At 43.3% G+C, this 22,024-nt stretch overlaps 1 protein-coding gene across 1 annotated transcript in view; it reads right to left on the bottom strand.

The window, feature by feature from the left end:
• SLC9A3 (solute carrier family 9 member A3) overlaps nucleotides 1-22,024 on the bottom strand; it is a 220,115-nt gene that overhangs the window by 5,789 nt on the left and 192,302 nt on the right. The window contains exon 15 of the mRNA XM_075826897.1: nucleotides 9,014-9,124. Within this exon, the coding sequence (XP_075683012.1) occupies nucleotides 9,014-9,124 (111 nt within the window). The remainder of the gene's footprint in view (nucleotides 1-9,013; nucleotides 9,125-22,024) is intronic.

Below are 22,024 nucleotides of genomic sequence, written 5' to 3'. Positions count from 1 at the left end.
GAACATTATTTAATAATGAAGTAAGATTTAAAAAAGTGGGGGAGCAGAAACCCAGAACAATAGTGCATTAAAATTAAATTATAACTGTAATAGCAGGACGTTAAAAATAAAAAAAAAATGGGATCCAAAGAGAGATCTCTAATTTCTTTCATTCAAAAAAAAAGGAGGATTTACTGTAGAATTAGAACAGAGCTTTAGTAGGTCACAGGATCCAGCACTTTATCAATAAGCTGTAGTAATATGTAAATAGGTGTAATTAGAACGTCTCTATCATCTTCATACAACGTTTCCTCCTTATAAATAAGATAGTTCTAGATCATTTCTTTGTATGATGATGATTGACATATTCTTTTTGTGGTCACAGGATAGCTGATATCTATTGGCTATCCCATGTCATGTGACCTCCTGCTCTGCTATTTAGACTGGGTCTTTTGCATCATGGTCGCAGTAAACTTCCCAGTAAAGACACCTCCATGTGAGACCTTCTGATCTATTAATACTGAGCATTGAACACATAACAATTCATTTATGATGCGCTCATCATTTATCAATTTTTATACATTATTGATTATTTTTTCTTATTAGTATCCTGCTATCACAGACTGCTTTCCACCAGCTGTGTGTGTTCCTATTTCTGCTCGCTTTTGCTCATCCTCCACTCCGGTAAATTTCGATTGATTTATCCTCTGCCCTACTCCCAGTAAATTGAGGAAACACATAATATACCATCAGACCTGCCTGTGGGGTCCTGGGGAGGGAATGAAAAGGAGAAAAATGCAGAACAATAGTGCAAAAGAAAGCATTGTGAATGGAGGGCATAATCCCAGGTTATTAAATAATAACTGAAATAGCAGGATATTCCAAAAAATAAATAATAATTAAAAAATTATATATCAAAATAAAATGTATAAATGAACAAAAATTTATATTCTGAAGTGTATGCATACTGAAGTTAATTTTATATAAATTCATAAATGTTAGCAAATAGCAGAGCAGGAGGTCACATGACATGGGATAGCCAATAGATATCAGTTATCCTGTGACCACAATTAGAATATGTCAATCATCATCATACAAGGGAATTATCTATAACAATCTTATTTTTAAGTAGTAAACGTTGTATGAACATGATTGACACGTTCTAATTACAGCTATCCCAAGGAATTACATATTACAGCTTATTAATAAGGCATTGCCGACGCACCGGCCAGGGATTCCGCTCCCAGAGGGAACCCCTGACGTCACCCCTGACGTCACTCTTCATATATGGGGGCTCCTCTTGGAGTGGAATCCCCGCCACAATGTGGCCGATGCTCTGGCTGGGGATTCCACTCCTAGAGGGGGCCCCAATGGCGCTATGTACTGATGTAGCCATGTTTATCTTGACTCTGATAACTAGCTGCAGCGTTATATCACACAACAAAAGCCATTGAAAATCCATTTAAAAAAAAGTCAAGTTAAAGTTGCTTGACACTGTGTATTTAATGCGTTAAAAGTCAAGACAAAGATGATTGTACATCTGTACAGGGGATAGCGCTATCTATAGGGGGGTACTGTAGCGCTATCTTCAAGTAACGTGAGGCAATTTTTACATGGGCACTGTGGCACTATATAGGGGCACTGTCTACAGGGGACACAGTGGCGCTATCTATATGGGCACTGTGTGTGGCATAATCTACATGGGCACTGGCACTGTATATGTTGGCACTGGCACTTGGGGCACCTAAGGGGGCATTATACTGTATATGGGGGCAGTTACAGTGGCGTTATACTATATGGGGCAGCTATGGAGCATTATACTGTATGGGGGAATTACACTGTACTGGGAAGCTATATCGGCATTATACTGTATTGGGCAGCTGTGGGGGCATTATACCGTTTGGTGGCAGCTAAGGAGGCATTATACTGTATGGTGGCAGCTATGGGGGCATTATACTGTATGTGGGAAGCTATAGGGACATTATACTGTATGGGGCAGTTATGGGGGCATTATACTGTATGGGGCAGCTATGGGGGCATTATACTGTATAAGGGAAGCTACAGCGGCATTATATTGTATGAGACAGCTGTGGGGGGCATTATGCTGTACGGGGCATCTGTGGAGGCATTACACTGTATTATGGCAGCTAAGAGTGCATTATACTGTATAGTGGCAGCTATGGGGGCATTATACTGTATGTAGGAAGCTATAGGAGGATTATACTCTATGTGGGCAGCTATGGGGGCATTATACTGTATGGGGCATTATGCTGTATGGGGACAGCTGTTGGGGGAATTATACTGTATGGGGCAGCTATGGGGGCATTATACTGTATGGGGCAGCTATGGGGGCATTATGCAGTATTGAGGGCAGCTATGGGGCATTATGCTGTATGGGGAAAATTTGTTTGGGCATTATACTGTATTGGGGCAACTGTGCGGGCATTATACTGTATGGGAGCATCTGTGTGGGCATTATACTGTATGGAGCAGCTATGGGGGCATTATACTGTATGGGGCAGCTATGGGGGCATTATGCTGTATTGGGACAGCTATGGGGCATTATGCTGTATGGGGAAAATTTGTTTGGGCATTATACTGTATGGGGCAACTGTGCGGGCATTATACTGTATGGGGCATCTGTGTTGGCTTTATACTGTATGGGTGAAGTTATGGGGGAATTTCACTGCATGCTGGCAGCTATGGGGGCATTATACTTTATGGTGGCAGCTAGAGGACATAATACTGTGTGTGGGCAGCTATTTGGAATTATACTGTGTGGGAGGCACTATGGGAGCATGATACTGTGTAGGCTGAACCAGGTGTGTATAGGTGGGATTGGGTGGGATTAGAGGCGTGGCTTAAAAGGAAAAATGTTGCCAGTCAATCACAGGTTGCAGCAGTCGCGTGTTACGGAACGTCATCACAGGAGGCCCAGTGACCCACATTTTGTTCTATTGTTATAAGTTAAATTATCTCTGCTTCTGAGAAAGCTGTGTAACCATTGCAACCATTGTAATGAAGGGGTATTCCTAGCTTGGTCTGCTGCTGGCAACAGATTCAAGGCCGAGACTAGTGGAGAGGGGGTGTTGATATACCCTTTCAACCTTTCATTTACTTGGCCCAGGTTCTGAATTAATTAAGGAGTCTGATCTGGGGTCTGAATTTATTTTAGGGTCCTAAATTTATTTTAGAGATCTGGTCTGGGGTCTGAATTTATTTACGTTGCTACAGAGGTAGGGGATGGCTGCATAAGCGAGAGACCGAGAGGTCTCTGCAGGGAACTTTGTAGTCTTGACAAGAAGTCGCCGTGTTGTTCTGTGCTGGATGGAGAAGACAGTGAACAACTACAGTCATAGCAAAAGTCACCTGTGAGTCATTGGATTTATAGAGGAGCACATGCGCCGCTCCCACACAGACCAAAAGGAAGGTCTTTGGCAGAGCGAAATCCGGCGCCATTTTCATGTTGACCGGAAGCCGCGGCCGGACAGTAAGATGACGAATTCCGGCCGCGGCTTCTGGCCATATGTTCAAGGAAGCGAAGGCGCAAGGAATAGGAGCGGAGGTGGCAGCGGCGGCAGGAGCAGGTAAGTTATGTTCGTGTATGTGATGTGTGTTTTACGTTCGTGTATGTTTGTGTTATACTGTCTGCTGAGAACTGTATCTAATCCTCCTACACTGTGCAGTCGCTCAGAAAATGGCGGCACACAGTGTAGGAGGTTTGACGATTCAAACCCCCTCCTTCTCCTGGCACTAGCCAGAATAAGGGAGGGGGGATTGTGTGAGGACACTAGAGAGTGTCTCTACCCCAAATTTGCAGCATAAAGCAGTGAGGTTGCTTTACCACATTAACCATGCTGCAATTTTGGGAAGTGCTCCTTCTAGTGCCTAGCACATGGAAATGTTATAAATTAGAATCTCATTTATAATATGTCCTGACTTGTGAAAAAAATAAATAAATTAAAACAATGTGTAATCACTCAAATAGTGATGTGTTATGAAACTTTGTAAATACTTTTTATTAAAAATTATTTTAACTTTTTGAGATACAGCTGCTTTGTATCCTTTATACAGAGCAGCTGTATCGTGCACTGAGATCTGAATCCGTCAGGTCCGGGGGACAGACGGGTTCAGTGTCGGCGGGTCAGGGTCCACCTGTTATCGATCAAATCTAAATTATGAACAGGGACAAGCAGGACTCGCTGACACTGAACTCGTCAGTCCCGCTGACCTGACAGATAAAGTTTTCAGTGCATGATACAGCTGCTCTGTATACAGGATACAAAGTAGCTGTATCTCCTAAAGTAAAAATAATTTTTAATAAAAAGTATTTACAAAGTAAAACAACAAAAACCACATTCAAAAGGTTTACACAGCCTTCAAACCTGTGGTGGGTAGTGACAGGGCTGGTCTTAGGATAGATGGCACCCTGTGCGAAATTATCTTTCGGCGACCCACCCCCATCATAAAAAAATGCCCCATAAAAAAAGTATAATGCCCCCCACAGTATAATGCCCCTTTAGTTCCCCCATACAGTATAATAATAATGTTTAATAATATAATATATTACAACCCCTTCAAGGACACAGTATTTTGTTTTCTAATTGTGCCCACACAGTATATTGCCCCCTGTAGTACCCCTAAACAGTATAATGTCTGCTTAGTGGCCTCCACACAGTATAATGCCCCCCTCCTCTGGCTGCCACACACAGCCCCCCTGTAGATAGTGCCCCCCTGTAGATTGCACCATATAGCCTTCCTTTAGACTGTGCCATATCCCCCCACCTCCCCCTTGTAGACAGTGCCATACAGCCCCCCCACCTCCCTCATATAGACAGTGCCATACATCCCCCCACCTCCTCCTTGTAGACAGTGCCATACAGCCCCCACCTCGCCCTTGTAGACAGTGCCATACAGCCCCCACCTCCCCCTTGTAGACAGTGCCATACAGCCCCCACCTCCCTCATGTATACAGTGCCATACAGCCCCCCACCTCCCCCTTGTAGATCGTGCCATACAGCCCCCCACCTCCCTCATGTAGACAGTGCCATACAGCCCCCAACTCCCTCATGTAGACAGTGCCATACAGCTGCCCACCTCCCCCTTGTAGACCGTTCCATACAGCCTCCACCTCCCTCATGTAGACAGTGCCATACAGGCCCCTCACCACACCCTTGTAGATAGTGCCATACAACCCCCCACCTCCCTCATGTAGACAGTGCCATACAGCCCCCCACCTCCCCCTTGTAGACAGTGCCCCCAAACAAAAAAAAAGTTGTACTCACCTAGGCCCCGTTCCCACGACGAACTGAGCTCCTCCACGACGGGATCCTTGTGAAGGCTGGCGTGATCATGTAGTCTACTACAGAGTTTCCCAACATTTTCGCACTTGAAGCACCCATGGAAAAATAAAATTTCCTCAGGGCCCCCCTACCGAAAATTGTTTAGAGAAAGACCGAAAACGGCTAAAAACAAGCACTACACTCGTAGGGTATGTTCACCATTATTTTTAAACTGTTGAAGCTAATGCAAAAGACGCAGGGAAAAAAATTCTCCAAACGGGCGACTCAGGTATTTCCTGCCTCCTATTAATTTCAATTGGAGCTCAGAGGTGGAAAGCACTTGAAGACCATCAGCCCCCCACTCACAGTAACATGACCATCAGCCCCCACTCACAGTAAAATAACCATCAGCCCCCCACTCATAGTAAAATGACCATCAGCCCCCCCACTCACAGTAAAATGACCATCAGCCCCCACTCACAGTAAAATGACCATCAGCCCGTCACTCACAGTAAAATGACCATCAGCCCCCCACTCACAGTAAAATGACCATGAGCCCCCCACTCACAGTAAAATGACCATCAGCCCCCCACTCACAGTAAAATGACCATCAGCCCGTCACTGACAGATTCTCCCTGTAGATAGTGCCACACAGCCCCCTTGTAGATAGTGCCACACAGCCCCCTGTAGGTAGTGCCACACAGCCTCCTGTAGGAAGTGCCACACAGCCCCCTGTAGGTAGTGCCACACAGACCCCTGTCCATATACGGACAGAGACATCCTTCAGGAAGCTACAGTGGCGCTAGTAGATTGCAGAGCAGGGAGATACCTCCCTGCTCTGCTATAGTACGTCGCCAGCCATGGGGGTGCCCGTTCCGATGGGCAGCACGGGCGCTCTCATGCCTGGTGTCGCCACCCATGCCACTTTGTTCTCCCACAAATCCCCTCCTCCTTCCCCCACTGAGCCCTGGCACTTAGTCTCTCCACCTTGCCCCCTGATACCCACCAGCTGTCTCTGCCCTGCCCCTCTAAAGAGACACTACTAGTTTGCTTTTCACCGCTGCCTTACTTCCCACCCCTTTACTTTGTGCCTGCCCCAATAGTGAGGGGGGCCCCAGACTCCTTGGCTGAATGGGGCCCAGAAATTTCTGATGGCGGCCCTGAACATAGCCATGTGCACGGCCGTGATTTTCAGGTCGGCCGGCAGCAGAGTGTCACTCACGAGCCGCCTGCAAGCCGTACACATGGGCGCGTCCATTATTTGCTATAAGCCTGGACCGCAGAACACAGCTGTAATAAGACATGTCCATTCTTTCTGCGGTCCAGGCTCCTGGGCCATGCACGCACCGTGGAAACCACAGTCGTGTGCATGGGCCCATAGAAATAAATGGGGCCGCAATTCTCCCGTGGATTTTCGGGGGAATTGCGGCCGCAAAAGCACGTTCATGTGCATGGGGCCTTATATTGTGTTGCCTGCAATCTTGTGAACTGCAGCTGTCACTCGATAGTTAAAATAAATCAGTAGCCCTACAGAAAGTCTCCGTGTAGCCCAGGCCTAATTGTCAACTGAGTGTTAGGACCCGTTCATACAGAGTTTTTCGATGCTAATTTTGATGCGGAAACCGCGTCGGAATCAGCACCAAAAAACGGCAGAAGCCGCCACCCATTGATTTCAATTGCAGATGGAGGCGTTTTTTTCCCCCCAAATTATTGGGAGGCAGAGAAAGCGTTTCTCGCTGTGTTTCTTGCCCGCGGTGCTCAATGGTAACGGGCGAAAAACAGAGCGAAAATCACAGCAAGAATTTGCAGGCATGTCAAAATCTGCTTTAAATTTCGTGAAGGAATTGTGATACAGATTTTTCTGCCTTCAAAAAACTGTGTGAACAGAGCCTAACTATTCCTCTTGTCAATAGTATGTGTCTCTACACAGTCCGATACAGAACACTTTGTAAAGAGAATGGTAACTCTCAGTTGTCAATTTATTTATACATTTCTAGGAGGAATAACAGAGGAACAGCACAATGCAGAGTTCTAAGAAAAGATGCTACAGAATTATAATTGCATGGCAATACAAGTATTTAATAAAACAGACATCATCCAATCTGCTCTAAAAAAGGAAAATCTTCCCTCCTGATCCCAAATGGCGATCAGACTGAAACAACATTCAAACCAAAATTCTACACATTGACATAAGCACTGATATTTTTTGTTCTAGGAAATTATCTAAGCCTTTTGTAAAGCCATCTACTGTCCCTGCTGTGACCGGCTCCTGCGGTAGACTATTCCATAGCTTCACAGTTCTCACAGTAAGGGTGGATTCACACGAGCGTGTATTCGGTCCGTGCGGGCCGCATGGTTTTCACGCGGCACGCATGGACCAATACAAGTCTATGGGGCAGTACAGACAGTCCGTGCTTTTTGCGCAGCGTTTGTCTGCTGCGCAAAAAGCACGGACTGTCTGTACTGCCCCATAGACTTGTATTGGTCCATGCGTGCCGCGTGAAAACCACGCGGCCCGCACGGACCGAATACACGCTCGTGTGAATCCCCCCTAAGGAAGGCTTGTCACCTCTGCAGATTGAACCTTTTTGTTCTCCAGGCGAAAACAGCACCTGATTTTCAGACGATTTTGTAGCAACTCGCGTTTTTCGCGGCGTATTTTACGGACGTTATTCGGGCTGTTTTTCAATTGAGTCAAAGAAAAATGGCTCCAAAAATGTCCCAAGAAATGACATGCACTTCTTTTTCGCGGGCGTCTTTTTATGTGCCGTCTTTTGACAGCGACGCGTAAAATTACACCTGATGGGAGCAGAACATCATAAAACCCATTGAAAGCAATGGGCAGATGTTTGTAGGTGTAATGGAGTTGTTTTTTCAGGCGTAATTCGAGGCGTAAAACGCCCGAATTACGTCTGAAAACAGTGCGTGTGAACATACCCTTATTGTATTGACCCCTGAGAAGGCTGCAGAGGCGGCAATACACGTGGGGTGCCACATAGATGCTTCTGATACCGGGATGTTTTGACGTATATTTATACAGCCTGCCACCTGTTGATATGCTGGTACTATATTTCATGTTACATTGATACATGTAGCCAATAAGCTGTAGAGTATACTGTAACTTTGCTTTTGTTCATTGTTAGGGTATGTTCACACGGCAGCGTCCGTAACGGCTGAAATTACGGGGCTGTTTTCAGGAGAAATCAGCTCCGTAATTTCAGCCGTAATGGCATGATGAGGTGCTTTTTCGCTGCGTCCATTACGGATGTAATTGGAGCTGCTTTTCCATCGAGTCAATGGAAAACGGCTCCAATTACGTCTGAAGAAGTGACAGGCACTTCTTTGACCCGGGCGTCTTTTTTACGTGCCGCCTTATGACAGCGGCGCGTAAAAAAAATGACCGTGTGCACAGAACATCGTAAGACCCATTCTAATGAATGGGCAGATGTTTGCCAACGCTATCGAGGCGCATTTTCGGACGTAAATCGAGCCGTAAAACGCCCAAATTACGTCCGTAAATAAGCCGTGTGAACATACCCTTAAGTTGCAGGTTAGTGTAGTGCGGTGCTGCATACTTTTGTTCACTTAAACTGCCATCTGTTGGATAAAACATACTTTGCAGATACACTTACATTAGTGTACTGCGATATGAAATACTAAATCTACAAAGTTAGCATTGTAATGTGCCAGGACTCATATTAAATAACATTAAATTTATATGTACTTTTTTTATATACTTGTAATGATCTTACCATAGGCTGGATCTGTTATTCCTTTGTTTTCTGTCAAATTTGTTAAAAAAGTAATAGCGCCATCAAGCTGATTATTATATTCCATAGTATCTTCCAGCCCCAGATCCATTTCTGTAAGAAAAAAAACATATTATTCCACACTAGAAACATTTCTAAAATAGTCATATAACTGTTATATACATACAGTAGTCATATAATAATCTTTAACAATCTATCTTGCAAGATAAAAGTGTATGTAATCCTTACATACCACCTACCATCAGCCTCTAAATAAATGTTTTGTTTTATAAATTTAAAACAATTTATGCTGTCCTTTGTTTACACATTCTCAGAACTGAAAAAGGGTGGACTTGTTTTTAGCCTCATCCACTCCATTTCTTATCCCCTTTCCTATCCACTCCACTGTACACAATCTCCTGTGCTGTATCATGTCCTTAGTAAATATACTGAGCTGCAATGCGGGTGGGAGTGAGGAGAGACACACAAGTGACGTAGACCCCGCATAAGAAACCAAAGTCAAATGTCTGCCCTAAACATAGGACACCCTCAAAATTAATCCTTTTCATGGACATGTTATATTCATTTTTAGAAATCACCTTATGTCAGCTTCTTTGATTCACTACAAATTCCACCAGTTCAATGTTCACATGGGACATTTTCACGGTGTATTTTGCAATTTTTTTAAGTTATATTAATACAGTGAAGGAAATAAGTATTTGATCCCTTGCTGATTTTGTAAGTTTGCCCACTGTCAAAGACATGAACAGTCTAGAATTTTTAGGCTAGGTTAATTTTACCAGTGAGAGATAGATTATATAAAAAAAAAAAACAGAAAATCACATAGTCAAAATTATATATATTTATTTGCATTGTGCACAGAGAAATAAGTATTTAATCCCTTTGGCAAACAAGACTTAATACTTGGTGGCAAAACCCTTGTTGGCAAGCACAGCAGTCAGACGTTTTTTGTCATTGATGATGAGGTTTGCACACATGTTAGATGGAATTTTGGCCCACTCTTCTTTGCAGATCATCTGTAAATCATTAAGATTTCGAGGCTGTCGCTTGGCAACTCAGATCTTCAGCTCCCTCCATAAGTTTTCGATGGGATTAAAGTCTGGAGACTGGCTGGACCACTCCATGACCTTAATGTGCTTCTTTTTGAGCCACTCCTTTGTTGCCTTGGCTGTATGTTTCGGGTCATTGTCGTGCTGGAAGACCCAGCCACGAGCCATTTTTAATGTCCTGGTGGAGGGAAGGAGGTTGTCACTCAGGATTTGACGGTACATGGCTCCATCCATTCTCCCATTGATGCGGTGAAGTAGTCCTGTGCCCTTAGCAGAGAAACACCCCCAAAACATAATGTTTCCACCTCCATGTGATTTTCTTTTTTTTTTTTTTATATAATCTATCTCTCACTGGTAAAATTAACCTAGCCTAAAAATTCTAGACTGTTCATGTCTTTGACAGTGGGCAAACTTACAAAATCAGCAAGGGATCAAATACTTATTTCCTTCACTGTATATTTCCTATAATTTTTACCAAATAATGGCAAAAACTGTGGTGGTAATGTCCCCATCCTAACCCTACCCTAAGAGGGAAACTGCATGTAGCAAAGTTTGTCATTTCTTTCGCTAATGAGAATTTGGGTGCAGTACTTGTTCAAATGGCAAAGGGATTTTTTTTTATGTTTTTGCCTTCCCACATTCCAACAGCCATAACCTTTTTTGTATTTTTAGGTTGAAATAGCTGTAAGAGGTCTTGCTTTTTGCAACAGGGGTGGTAGTTTTATTAGGCACCATTTTGTCATTCACATAAGTAAGATTTAGATTTATATTAACTTTGATTATGGAAGAAAAGAAAATGCAATTCTGCAATTTTTTTATGCTATTTACCAATAACAAAAATTATTGGCATAACTGTATTGAACTGTATTGCATTGGTTATTACGGTAACGGGAATACCAAATATTTAACAAATAAATTTGGTAAGGCCTCATGCACACATCAGTAATATGGTCAGTGTTTTGCTTCAGTATTTGGAAGACCAGCAGTGAAACAAAAACAGAGAAAACCTATAATGGAAAGATTTGCACCTGTGTTTTAGCCCCACTCCTGGTTTTGGCTCCCAAATACTTCAGCAAAATACTGACCAGAATACTGACGTGTGCATGAGGCTTACACCATAATCGTATTTACCCGCAGGATAAAGTTACCAAGTCGATTTTGCTGCACTATTAATGCCGAAATAACGAAGTTCAAAAAACAATTTTTCACATTTTATTCCCCATTCCACCACACAAAGAATTTTTTTCCGTTTTACAGTACATTATATGGTACCTTATATGGTACATTATACCGTTTTATGGTACATGTATTAGAAACGACAGCTTATCACGAAAAAACATACTCTCATGAGGCTATGTCGATGGAAAAATAAAATAGTTATGTCTCTTTTAATGCGACGATGGAAAGATTCATAATGGAAAAACAAAAATATCTACTACGGGTTAATACAGTGTATTATAAAAAAAATTGATTATTGGTTTTTGTTTGTTGACATTATTTTCTGAAATGTAAACTTTACTGAAAATCTGTTAATTTGTTTTCTTTTGTAACCCCTCAATGTCAGTGACAATAGTTTGTGTCATGGAAAATGCAAATAGCAGTGGGCCCCAGCATTTGTCCGACCTTGCCGGGCGCTGATGCTGTCCCTGCCCAACATTATGAAAATTTATTAACATGTACAAAAGGTAACTAGAAAATAAGTAATAAATTATAAAAGTTCATTGCCGTTTTCCCCTCTCCTAAACTCCTCCTCCGACTGTAAATAACGGTCTGCAAACATTTAGCGCCTTTTATTGTAATAATCCGGTGTCCCTTTCTGCGCACACACCAGAATAGAACATCAATGCATAAGCGTGGGATTTTGTGTGCTGGGGGAAGGCGAGGAGCTTTCAATTAAAAGTAAGGAGGCGGGGTAAACTCGGAAAGACTTGAGGAATGAAGATATGACTCTTTTCAAACGAAGATTTGACTCTTTTCTGCTCATTAGCATACGGTGTAGGAACACTAAAAAACAGAATACTAAAGCTACAGAGCTGACTAAGAAGATAATTATAGGTTATATGGAAATGATTTTTCACCCACTACCACCAGGTATTGCTGGTTTAATAGGTGAAATATGCTGGTGACAGGTTCCCGTTAAGGACAGCCTCATGCGGAAACACAACTTTCCATCAATGCTCCCCCAACCAACATTGTCTAACAAGATCTGGACTCCCTTTATGTATATTGTTAGTTACATCGTTTGCTTGAAAAAAAGACACATGTCCATCAAGTTCAACTAGGGGATGGGTGAAGGTACGGGGTAAGGGTAAATTTTATAACGTTGTTCCCCCCTTTTAATCCAGAGGAAGGTAAAAATAAACCCACAAGGCATGAGACAATCCGCCCTAAAAGGGAAACCTTTATTTTCTTATCCCAAGTGGCGATTCAAACTGGGTCAACATTCAAAGAATTCTACACATTTACAAAAAAGTTGATGTTATGTTGTAAATTATCTAAAACTTTCTTGAAGCCATCAACTATTATTGCTAAAACCAGCTCTTGAGGTAGGCTATTCCATAGATTCACAGTTCTTATGGTAAAGAGGGCTTGTCGCCTCTGGAGATTTAACCTTTTTTTCTCCAAACGGAGGGAGTGCCCCCTTGTCTTTTGGGGGGATTTTACATGGAACTGCTTTTTCCGATATTTTTGGTAGGGGCCATTAATATACTTATATAGACTGATCATGCCCCCCTTAAGACTTCTTTTCTCAAGAGTTAATAAATGTAATACTTTTAATCTTTCATAGTAACTAAGATTTTCCATGTCCGTTATAAATTTTGTGGCTTTACGTTGTACCTTTTCCAACTCATGGGCATCCTTTCTTTAAGGGCGGATTTACACGAACGTTTGCTTTTCACGCGTGTCGCACGGATCTATGCTAGTCTATGGGGCAGTGCAGGCTGTCAGTGATTTTTGCGCAGCGTGGGTCCGCTGCGTAAAACTCATGACATGTCCTATATTTCTGCGTTTTTCGCAGTCAATGGGTGCGTGAAAATCACGCATGCCACACGGAGGCACCTCCGTGGGATGTGCGTGATTCGCGCAACAGCAGGCAAACTATGATTGCAAACAGAAAAGCACCACGTGCTTTTCTGTTTACAAACATCCAAACAGAGTGTCATAATGATGGCGGCTGCGTGCGAAAATCACGCAGCCGCACACCATATGATCATGACACACGGAGCTGTTAAGTGCCTTTTGCGCACGCAAAACGCCACATTTTTTGCGTGTGTAAAACGCACACGCTCGTGTAAATCCGCCCTAAATCGGGTCTTAGAACTGAACTGCATTTTCCAGATGATGCCGCACTATTGCTTTGTAAAACGGTAATATTATATCCCTGTTCCATGAGTTCATGTCTAATTTAATATATAACAGAATCCTACTGTCTTTAAATGCAGCTGATTGACATTACATTACATTGTAATCACTTTCCTGTAATCCTTCTGTCTTCTACTGATCAGACACCATCTTGAATTTTGGTTTCATGTTCTAACATATTTCTATTGCCTGTGAAGGGGATCGGCTTGATGGCTCAGGACAAGACAACGTCTTGGAGAAAGCATCCAACAAAAAGACTGACTTTCCCTCTTCCAATAAAGAAAGTCCTTTTGGAATCATACAATTAAAACACAGTCCAGAAGGAAGGAACACTGAGAAATTGTAGAATCAGAAGACTATAAGCAAAGGATTCATATGTAAACAGCTACAGAACAGCCCACTGAAGCCAGAAGAATGGTATGTGACAAATTTCTGCTGTAGGTACTGTATGTCACCTATAGATCTTCAAAATGCGTATTACCACGTACAAACATTCACAGGGATTTCAGTATTTTTGAAGTGAGCAATTCAGCATATTACAATCCTTTAGACTGTCTCCTGCTTGCAGAATGTTCACAAATATTATGGGGGAGGTCACTTCTCATCTCTATTAAAAAGGGTTCCTCGTTATACAGTATCTGGATAATCTTTTAATATCTGACGATACAGAACAGGGACTGTCTTTCCAGTCTACTTCCCTTGGGTGGCTCATCAACTAGGAAATGTAATCTTATCCTTGGCCTAGGAATTCTCCTAGACTCTCAACTTCAGTCATCCTTTCTTCCACTGAAGAAATGCAAAGCTTTTATCACAAGCGGCAATCTGACCACCGTGTCCTGGCACTCCCTGCCCGGCAGCCCACTCTTTTCAAGGCTGTCCTGCCTCCTTCTGTCCAGCGGTCTTCACGCTCCCGCTGCTGTCCTGTCCCAGCATTCTTTGATCAGCCTCCACTCACTGTCCTTCTGTGCCTTGGTCAGACCACAGCTCTACTTCCCCTACATGTTCAGTGCTAATTCTGAAACCATTAAGTACAAACTAGTGCCTCAATGACTAGCTGTTTCATCTACTTGAGTCTTGCCTGACAAAATATTTATCATCATAATACTTTTTCAGCATCTTCTGCGATCTCCCTGTGGGCACTGCATAAAGTGGTCCTTAGAGGTCTTTGTATTCATGAGTCCTCTAGAAAAAAGACAGGAATTCCAGCTACATATTGCACTGCTATATTATGAGCCGACTCCCCCGGAATCCAACGCCATCTCTGTTTTCCTCTCTCCCATCACATTACCACCCATACTGTCTTCCTTAAAGGACACTCTTATAGCGAACATTGTGGATGAAGAAGTTACCTTTGCCATTAAACAACTTAGGAGGACCTGTCACCAGGTCCTAACATCCAATGTACATACATTACCTTTAGCCCGCTCCCTCCCTGTTTCCATATCCGTTTGTTTTATTCTGCTCCCCCCAGTACCCCCTGAGTAATTGTGCCCGAGGACAGTAATTCGTTCCAGCCTCTCCCATGGGGGGGGGGGGGGGAAGACGCCGTCTAGAGTTTACTGGTCTGCAGTCACGGCTGCTGGAGGGTAAGTGATGCCGCCGTTCCACGACGGTGGCCATTACAGTACCCCCCCCTTATGCCCCCTCTCCTTAGGTCCAGAGCGTGAGAGGAATATCCTAATGAGAGCTGGAGCATCCACATTTTCTTCAGGCTCCCATGACCTCTCCTCAGGACTAAACCCTCTCCAGTCCACCAGGTAGAAGGTCCTCCCTCCTACCCTCTTGTAATCCATAATCTCTTTTACTTTAAATGTCAGAAGAACCGCAGGGAGCAAATGTAGAACTAGGGGTTTTGCTGAATCTGTTCAGGACCAGGGACACATGGAATGAGTTGGGAATTTTGAGGATAGGAGGCAGCCGAAGCTTATACGACACAGGGTTTTGTTTGTTGGAAAATTTCGAAGGGGCTGAGGAATCTGGGAGCAAATTTGTAGGAAGGGATCTTCAGATGAATGTTTTTGGAAGACAACCAGACCTTAACTCCAGGAAAAAACTGAGGGGGAATTTTTCATTTCCAATCTGCATATCTCTTCATGTGATCAACTGCCTGAAGGATCGTGGACTTAGTTTGATGCCAGATGTAAAGGAAACCTCCAAAGGAAGAATTGGCTGCAGGCACTTGAGACGTAGCTGGCACAGGAAGATGAACACGTGGATGTTGACTGTACTCAATGAGGAACGGAGAAGAAGCAGTAGATTCACTAGTATGATTGTTGCATGAGAATTCATCCCATGGCAGAAGCTGTGCCCAATTTTCTTGTTGTACTGAAACAAAATGACGAAGTTAATTCTCAAGTACCTGGTTGATCCTTTCAACTTGGCCATTAGACTGCGGGTGATAAGTGGAAGAAAAGTCCAATTTCACATCCAAAAGTCTACATAGGGCTCTCCAGAAGTTAGATGTGAATTGTACACCTTGATCTGACACAATATGGAGTAGGAGACTGTGCAAACGAAAGATGTGCTGGATAAACAAACTTGCCAGACGAGGAGCTGAGGGAAAACCAGATAAAGGGACCAAATGTGCCATCTTGGAGAAGCGGTCCACCACGACCCAGACCGTAGTACATCTAATAGAAGGAGGGAGGTCAGTAATAAAATCCATGGCGATATGTTGCCAGGGTGTATCAGGAACTGGCAGAGGTAGGAGCAGGCCAGCGGGTTTAGAAAGAGAAGCCTTGTTTTTGGGCAAAGTTCGTACAGGAAAAAACATAGTCCAAGACATCTTTAGGTAGCGTGGGCCACCAGTAGTGACGAGCAATAAAGTCCAGAGTTTTACGGACACCAGAGTTTCCAGCCAGTTTGGAATTGTCCCCAGCGTAGAATTCTTCTCCTTCCAGCAAGACGGACAAAAATCTTCCCAGGAGGAATGTCCTTGATTTGCAGAGGGTTAACAGCAATAATCCCAGAAGGATCGATAACATGCTGTGGACTTTCTTCAGAGTCATTAGTCTCAAACGACTGGGCCAGGCCATCGACCTTAATGTTTTCTCCACAGGAATTGAAATCTGGCGAAGAACAGCGAACATCTGGCTTGACGAGGGTTCTGTAGTTGTGCAGACAGTAGATATGTGAGATTCTTGTTATTCGTGAAGAGGATGAGCCGCCCCCTCCAGCAGGTGTCTCCACTACTCTAACTATTCAACTTGACGGCGAGTAACTCTCGATCCCCAATGGAAGTTGCGCTCTGCAGGAAAGAAGAGTTTGGAGAAAAATCCACAGGATATTGTTTACCCTTGGAATTCTCTTCAAACTAGAGTGCTCCAGCACCAATGGAAGAGGTGTCAACCTCCAATGAAAACTGTCTAGTCACATCAGGATGATGAAGAACGGAAGCAGAAGTGAAGGCACTCTTGAGGTTGGAGAATGCAGACTCTACCAAATGGGTCCAGTCCTTAGCGTTCACTCCCTTGTTGGTAAGAGCAGAGATGGGAGCAATAAGAGATGAGAAATTTAGGATGATTTTCTTTAAAATACGCACTTCTCAAGTTTAGCATATAAGCTGTTACCCCTTAACCGTGACAGGACTTGGCTAACATGCTTCCGATGCGTCGTCAGATCAGGTGAGTAGATCAGGATATTGTCCAGATAAGCCACCACACAGACATACAGAAGATCACGGAAGATGTCATTCACGAACTCCTGAAACACCACTGGAGCATTACACAGACCAAAAGGCATTACGAGATACTCATAGTGACGTCTCGGGTGTTGAATGCGGTTTTCCATTCGTCACCCTTGCGAATACAGATCAGGTTATAGGCCCCGCGTAGGAACAGCTTCGTAAAAAAATGTCGAAGAGCTCGGAAATAAGCGTCAAGGCGTACTTGTTTTTTTTACCGTGATTAGGTTTAATCCACGGTAATCGATGCTTGGTCGGAGTGAACCATCCTTTTTCGTCACGAAGAAGAATCTGGCTCCGGCTAGTAAACTAGACTTTCTGATGAACCCCCTCTCCATTTTCTCCTTGACATACTCCACCATGGCCAGAATTTCAGGCAAAGAGAGGGGATAAACCTGTCCACGAAGAGGTGAAGCTTCAGGAAGCAACTCAATGGGACAGTCGTAGGGGCAATGAGGAGGAAGGACCTCTGCCTCCTTCTTGCTTAAGACATCTGCGTAATTAGCATATTGTGGACACAAGTCCATTGAGAGGCAGAGGTAGTGGAAAAAGAACAGGACAAATCTGAGGCAGACAGCGGTGAAGAAATCGGAATCCCCATTGGAGAACTTCTCCAGAATTCCAATCAAGGATTAGAGCGTGCTGGTGAAGCCATGGCAATCACAGAAGGGGGTTTATAGCTTTCGATAGGACATAGAAAGTTATTAATTCAGAATGGAGGACTCCTATCTGTAGTCTCAGAGATTTGGTGATAGACAGAAAAGGGTCCGGCAGAGGTTGTGCATCAACAGAAGCGACCGCCAGAGGTTTCTCCAGAGGAACAGTGGCCAAGTGGAGACGGTCTACTAAATCCTGCTGGATAAAGTTTGCAGCTGCTCCAGAATCCAAGTAAGCAGGTACGGAGTGCGATCCTTCACCGGTGACGATAGTCTGGGGGAGAATTAAGAACTTTAGGTAGATTCACCTAGGATTGTCTCTCCAATCAAGCCTAGGTGCTGGAGTTTCCCAGCTTTTGAGGGGATTGGCACACAAAATGTCCATTGTGACCACAGTACAGACACAACCCAGTCTGCGTTGCCGTTCCTAGTCAGACAGTCGGATTCTGTCTACCTGCATTGGCTCCTCCGGATGTGCGACAGGACAGGGCAATAGAGGCCTTTAAAATTTGGGTGCCAGTCGACAAGACCTCTTCTCCCGGCGAACTTCCAGAGTGCGCTCTCGGATCCTCATAACGATCCGATTTGCCAGGAGTATCAATGCATCCAAGGTAGAAGGAAGCTATCAGCTGCCATTTCATCCTTTATATGAGAGGCAAGTCCCCGCCAGAAAGTTGCATTTAACCCCTTCCCACGTTGGCAACTTTTGACCTTCCTAACAGAGCCTAATTTTTCAAATATGACATGTTTCACTTTATGTGGTAATAACTTCGGAATGCTTTTACCTATCCAAGCGATTCTGAGATTGTTTTCTCGCGACACATTGGACTTTATGTTAATGACAAAAAAATTGGTTGATACATTCAGTTTGTGAAAAACACCAAAATTTAGAGAAAAATTTCAAAAATTTGCATTTTTCTAAATTTAAATGTATCTGCTTGTAAGACAGGCAGTTATACCACACAAAATTGTTTCTAATTAACATCCCCCATATGTCTACATTAGATTGGCATCGTTTTTTGAACATCCTTTTATTTTTCTAGGACGTTACAAGGCTTAGAACTTTAGAAGCAATTTCTCACATTTTCAAGAAAATGTAAAAAGGCTATTTTTTTAGGGACCAGTTCAGTTGTGAAGTGGCTTTGAGGGCCTTATATTTAAGAAACCCCCAATAAGTCACCCTATCTTAAAAACTTCACCCCTCAAAGTATTCAAAACAGCGTTTATAAAGTTTCTTAACACTTTAGACGTTTTACAGGAATTAAAGCAAAGTAGAGGTCAAATTTACAAATGAATTTTTTTTTTGCAGAAATTCATATTTAATCCATTTTTTTTGTAACACAGAAGGTTTTACAAGACAAACGCAACTCAATATTTATTGCCCAGGTTCTGCAGTTTTTGGAAATATCCCACATGTGGCCTTAGTGTGCTTATGGACTGAAGCACAGGCCTCAGCAGCAAAGGAGCACCTAGTGGCCTCCTTTTTATTAGGATATATTTTAGGAACCATGCCAGGTTTGAAGAGCTCTTGCTATGCCAAAACAAAACAGTGACCCACCGGTGACCCCATTTTGGAAACTACACCCCTTGTGGAAATTATCTAGGGGTATATTGAGCATTTTGACCCAACTGGTATTTTGCAGAAATTATTGGAAAATAAAAATCTATATTGTAGGTTTAGCACATTTTTTCTCATTTCCACAAGGACTAAAGGAGAAAAAGCACTGCAACATTTGTAAAGCAATTTCTCCCAAGTAAAACAATATCCCACATGTGGTCATAAACGGCTGTTTGGACACACAGCAGGGCTTAGAAGGGAAAGAGCACCATTTGGCTTTGGAAACTCAAATTTAGGAGGAATGGTTTGCAGAGGCCATGTCACATTTGCAAAGCCCGAGGGACCAAAACCGTGAAAACCCCCAAAAAGTGACTCCATTTAGGAAACTACACCCATTGAGGAATTCATCTAGTGGTGTAGTGAGCATTTTGACCCCACAGGTGTTTCATAGATTTTGTTAGGATTTGCAGCGAAACGTAGCATTAGCTCAAAATTTTTCATTTTCTCAACAAACAAAGGAAAAAAAAAAATCCAAAATTTGGAAAGCAACTTCTCTAGAGTACGTAAATACCCTATATGTGGTCATAAACTGCTGTTTGGCCACACGGCAAGGATCAGAAGACAGGGAGCGCCATTTGGCTTTTCGAGTACAGATTTTGCTGGATTGGTTTCTCGGCACCATGTCGCTTTTGCAAAGCCCCTAAGGCACCAGTACAGTGGAAACTACCCAAAAGTGGATCCATTCACGAAACTACACCACATGAAGAATTAATATAGGGCTGTAGTGAGCATTTTGACCCCCACAGGTGTTTCATAGACTTTATTAGAATTCTGCATGTAAAAAAACAAAAACTTTTATTCAATAAGATGTAACTTTAGCTAAAAAAAAATAAATTCATTTTCTCAACAAACAAATGAAAAAAAGAACCCCAACATTTGTAATGCAACTTCTCTAGAGTACGGCAATACCCCATATGTGGTCATAAACTGCTGTTTGGACACACGGCAGGGCTCAGAAGGGAAGGAGCGCCATTTCGCTTTTGGAGTGCAGATTTTGCTGGATTCGTTTCTGGGCGCTATGTTGAATTTGCAAAGCCCCTGTGGGACCAAACAGTGGAAACCCCCCAGAAGTGACCCCATGTTGGAAACTACACCCCTCAAGGTATTCACCTAGGGGTGTAGTGAGCATGTTAACCCCACAGGTGTTTTTCAGAAATTAGTGTGCACTCGATGTTGAAGGGTGAAAATGGGATTTTTTTTTGCATAGATATGCCAATATGTGCTCAGCTTGTGCCACTATAATAAGACAACTCTCTAATTATTATGCTGTTCTTCCCGGTTTTAGAAAGACCCTACATGTGGCCCTAATCTTTTGCCTGGACATTTGACAGGGCTCAGCAGTGAAAGAGTACCATGCGAAGTTGAGGCCTAATTTAGCGATTTACAAAGTATTGGTTCACAATTGCAGAGGCTCCGATGTGAAATAATAAAAGAAACCCCTGAGAAGTGAACCCATTTTGGAAACTACACCCCTCAAGGCATTTATTAAGTGGTGTAGTGAGCATTTTCACCCCACAGGTCTTTTCCATAAATGATTGCGCTGTGTATGGTGCAAAGTAAAAATTTAAATTTTCCCTAGATATGCCATTTCAGTGGAAAATATGTCGTGTCCAGCTTGTGCAACTGGAGACACACACCCAAAAAATTGGTAAAAGGGTTCTCCCGGGTATGGCGATGCCATATATGTGGAAGTAAACTGCTGTTTGTGCACACTGTAGGGCTCAGAATAGAGGGAGCACTATTTGGCTTTTGGAGTGTGGATTTGCTTGGTATTAGTTTTGTTTGGAGTTTTACTGGTATTTCAGTTTATAATGTGGGGGTATATGTAAGCTGAGCAGAGTACATCAGGGGCATAGTCAGGTGCTATAATAATGGGGTAAAATAATCCATAGATGTGTTACGCTGTGAAGCAATCCTTTCTGCACAGGCCAGTGTCGCAATAATAAATGATGTAGTTTGTTATCCCCCTTTTGGTCCACACTCCCCACATTTGCAGTTTGGGGAATTTTGCTGGGAAAGAGTTGACCTGGTATAATACGGGCATGATCGCTTCCAGCAGATATGTTTGAGTCCTCCCCTTCCTGGTTCCCTAATTTTAGTGCCTTAATAAAATCGCCTTTTGAAACAGAAGTTTTCCATACTAGGCATACCGGGAGACCAGTGTTAGGCCTCCGGTTGCCTTTGTAGCCACCAGCACCCCGGCAATTTCATTGCCGGGGTGCCGATGAGCTTCAAAACACTTTAAATGCAGCAATCGCTTTTGACCGCTGCATTTAATGGGTTAATGGCGGAGATCAGAGCAAACTTCGGTCCTCGCCATTACCCCAGGGTGTCAGCTACAACATGCAGCCGACACCCGGGAATGGTGGCACCAACTCAGCTTCTGAGCCGGTGTCCACCATTTATCGTATGGATACGTCAAAATGCGGGAAGCACTAGCACTTTCCATGAAGTATCCATACGACAAATGTTGGGAAGGTGTTAAGGCCTCGTTATTACAAACCACTGCCAGCATACAGAATTGAATGGCGTACTCCCCTACAGTTGATTCCCCTTGATTGAGGGTTAGAAGTGAGGCAGAACCAGATTTAACACTTTCAGCAGTGTGAAGGACATTCTTTTGTT

The sequence above is a fragment of the Rhinoderma darwinii genome, chromosome 5, assembly GCF_050947455.1.
Source record: "Rhinoderma darwinii isolate aRhiDar2 chromosome 5, aRhiDar2.hap1, whole genome shotgun sequence".
In the NCBI taxonomy this organism is placed as follows: domain Eukaryota; kingdom Metazoa; phylum Chordata; class Amphibia; order Anura; family Rhinodermatidae; genus Rhinoderma; species Rhinoderma darwinii.
The sequence above is the reverse complement of the archived record's forward strand: the minus strand, read 5'-3'. Positions and strand labels throughout refer to the sequence as shown.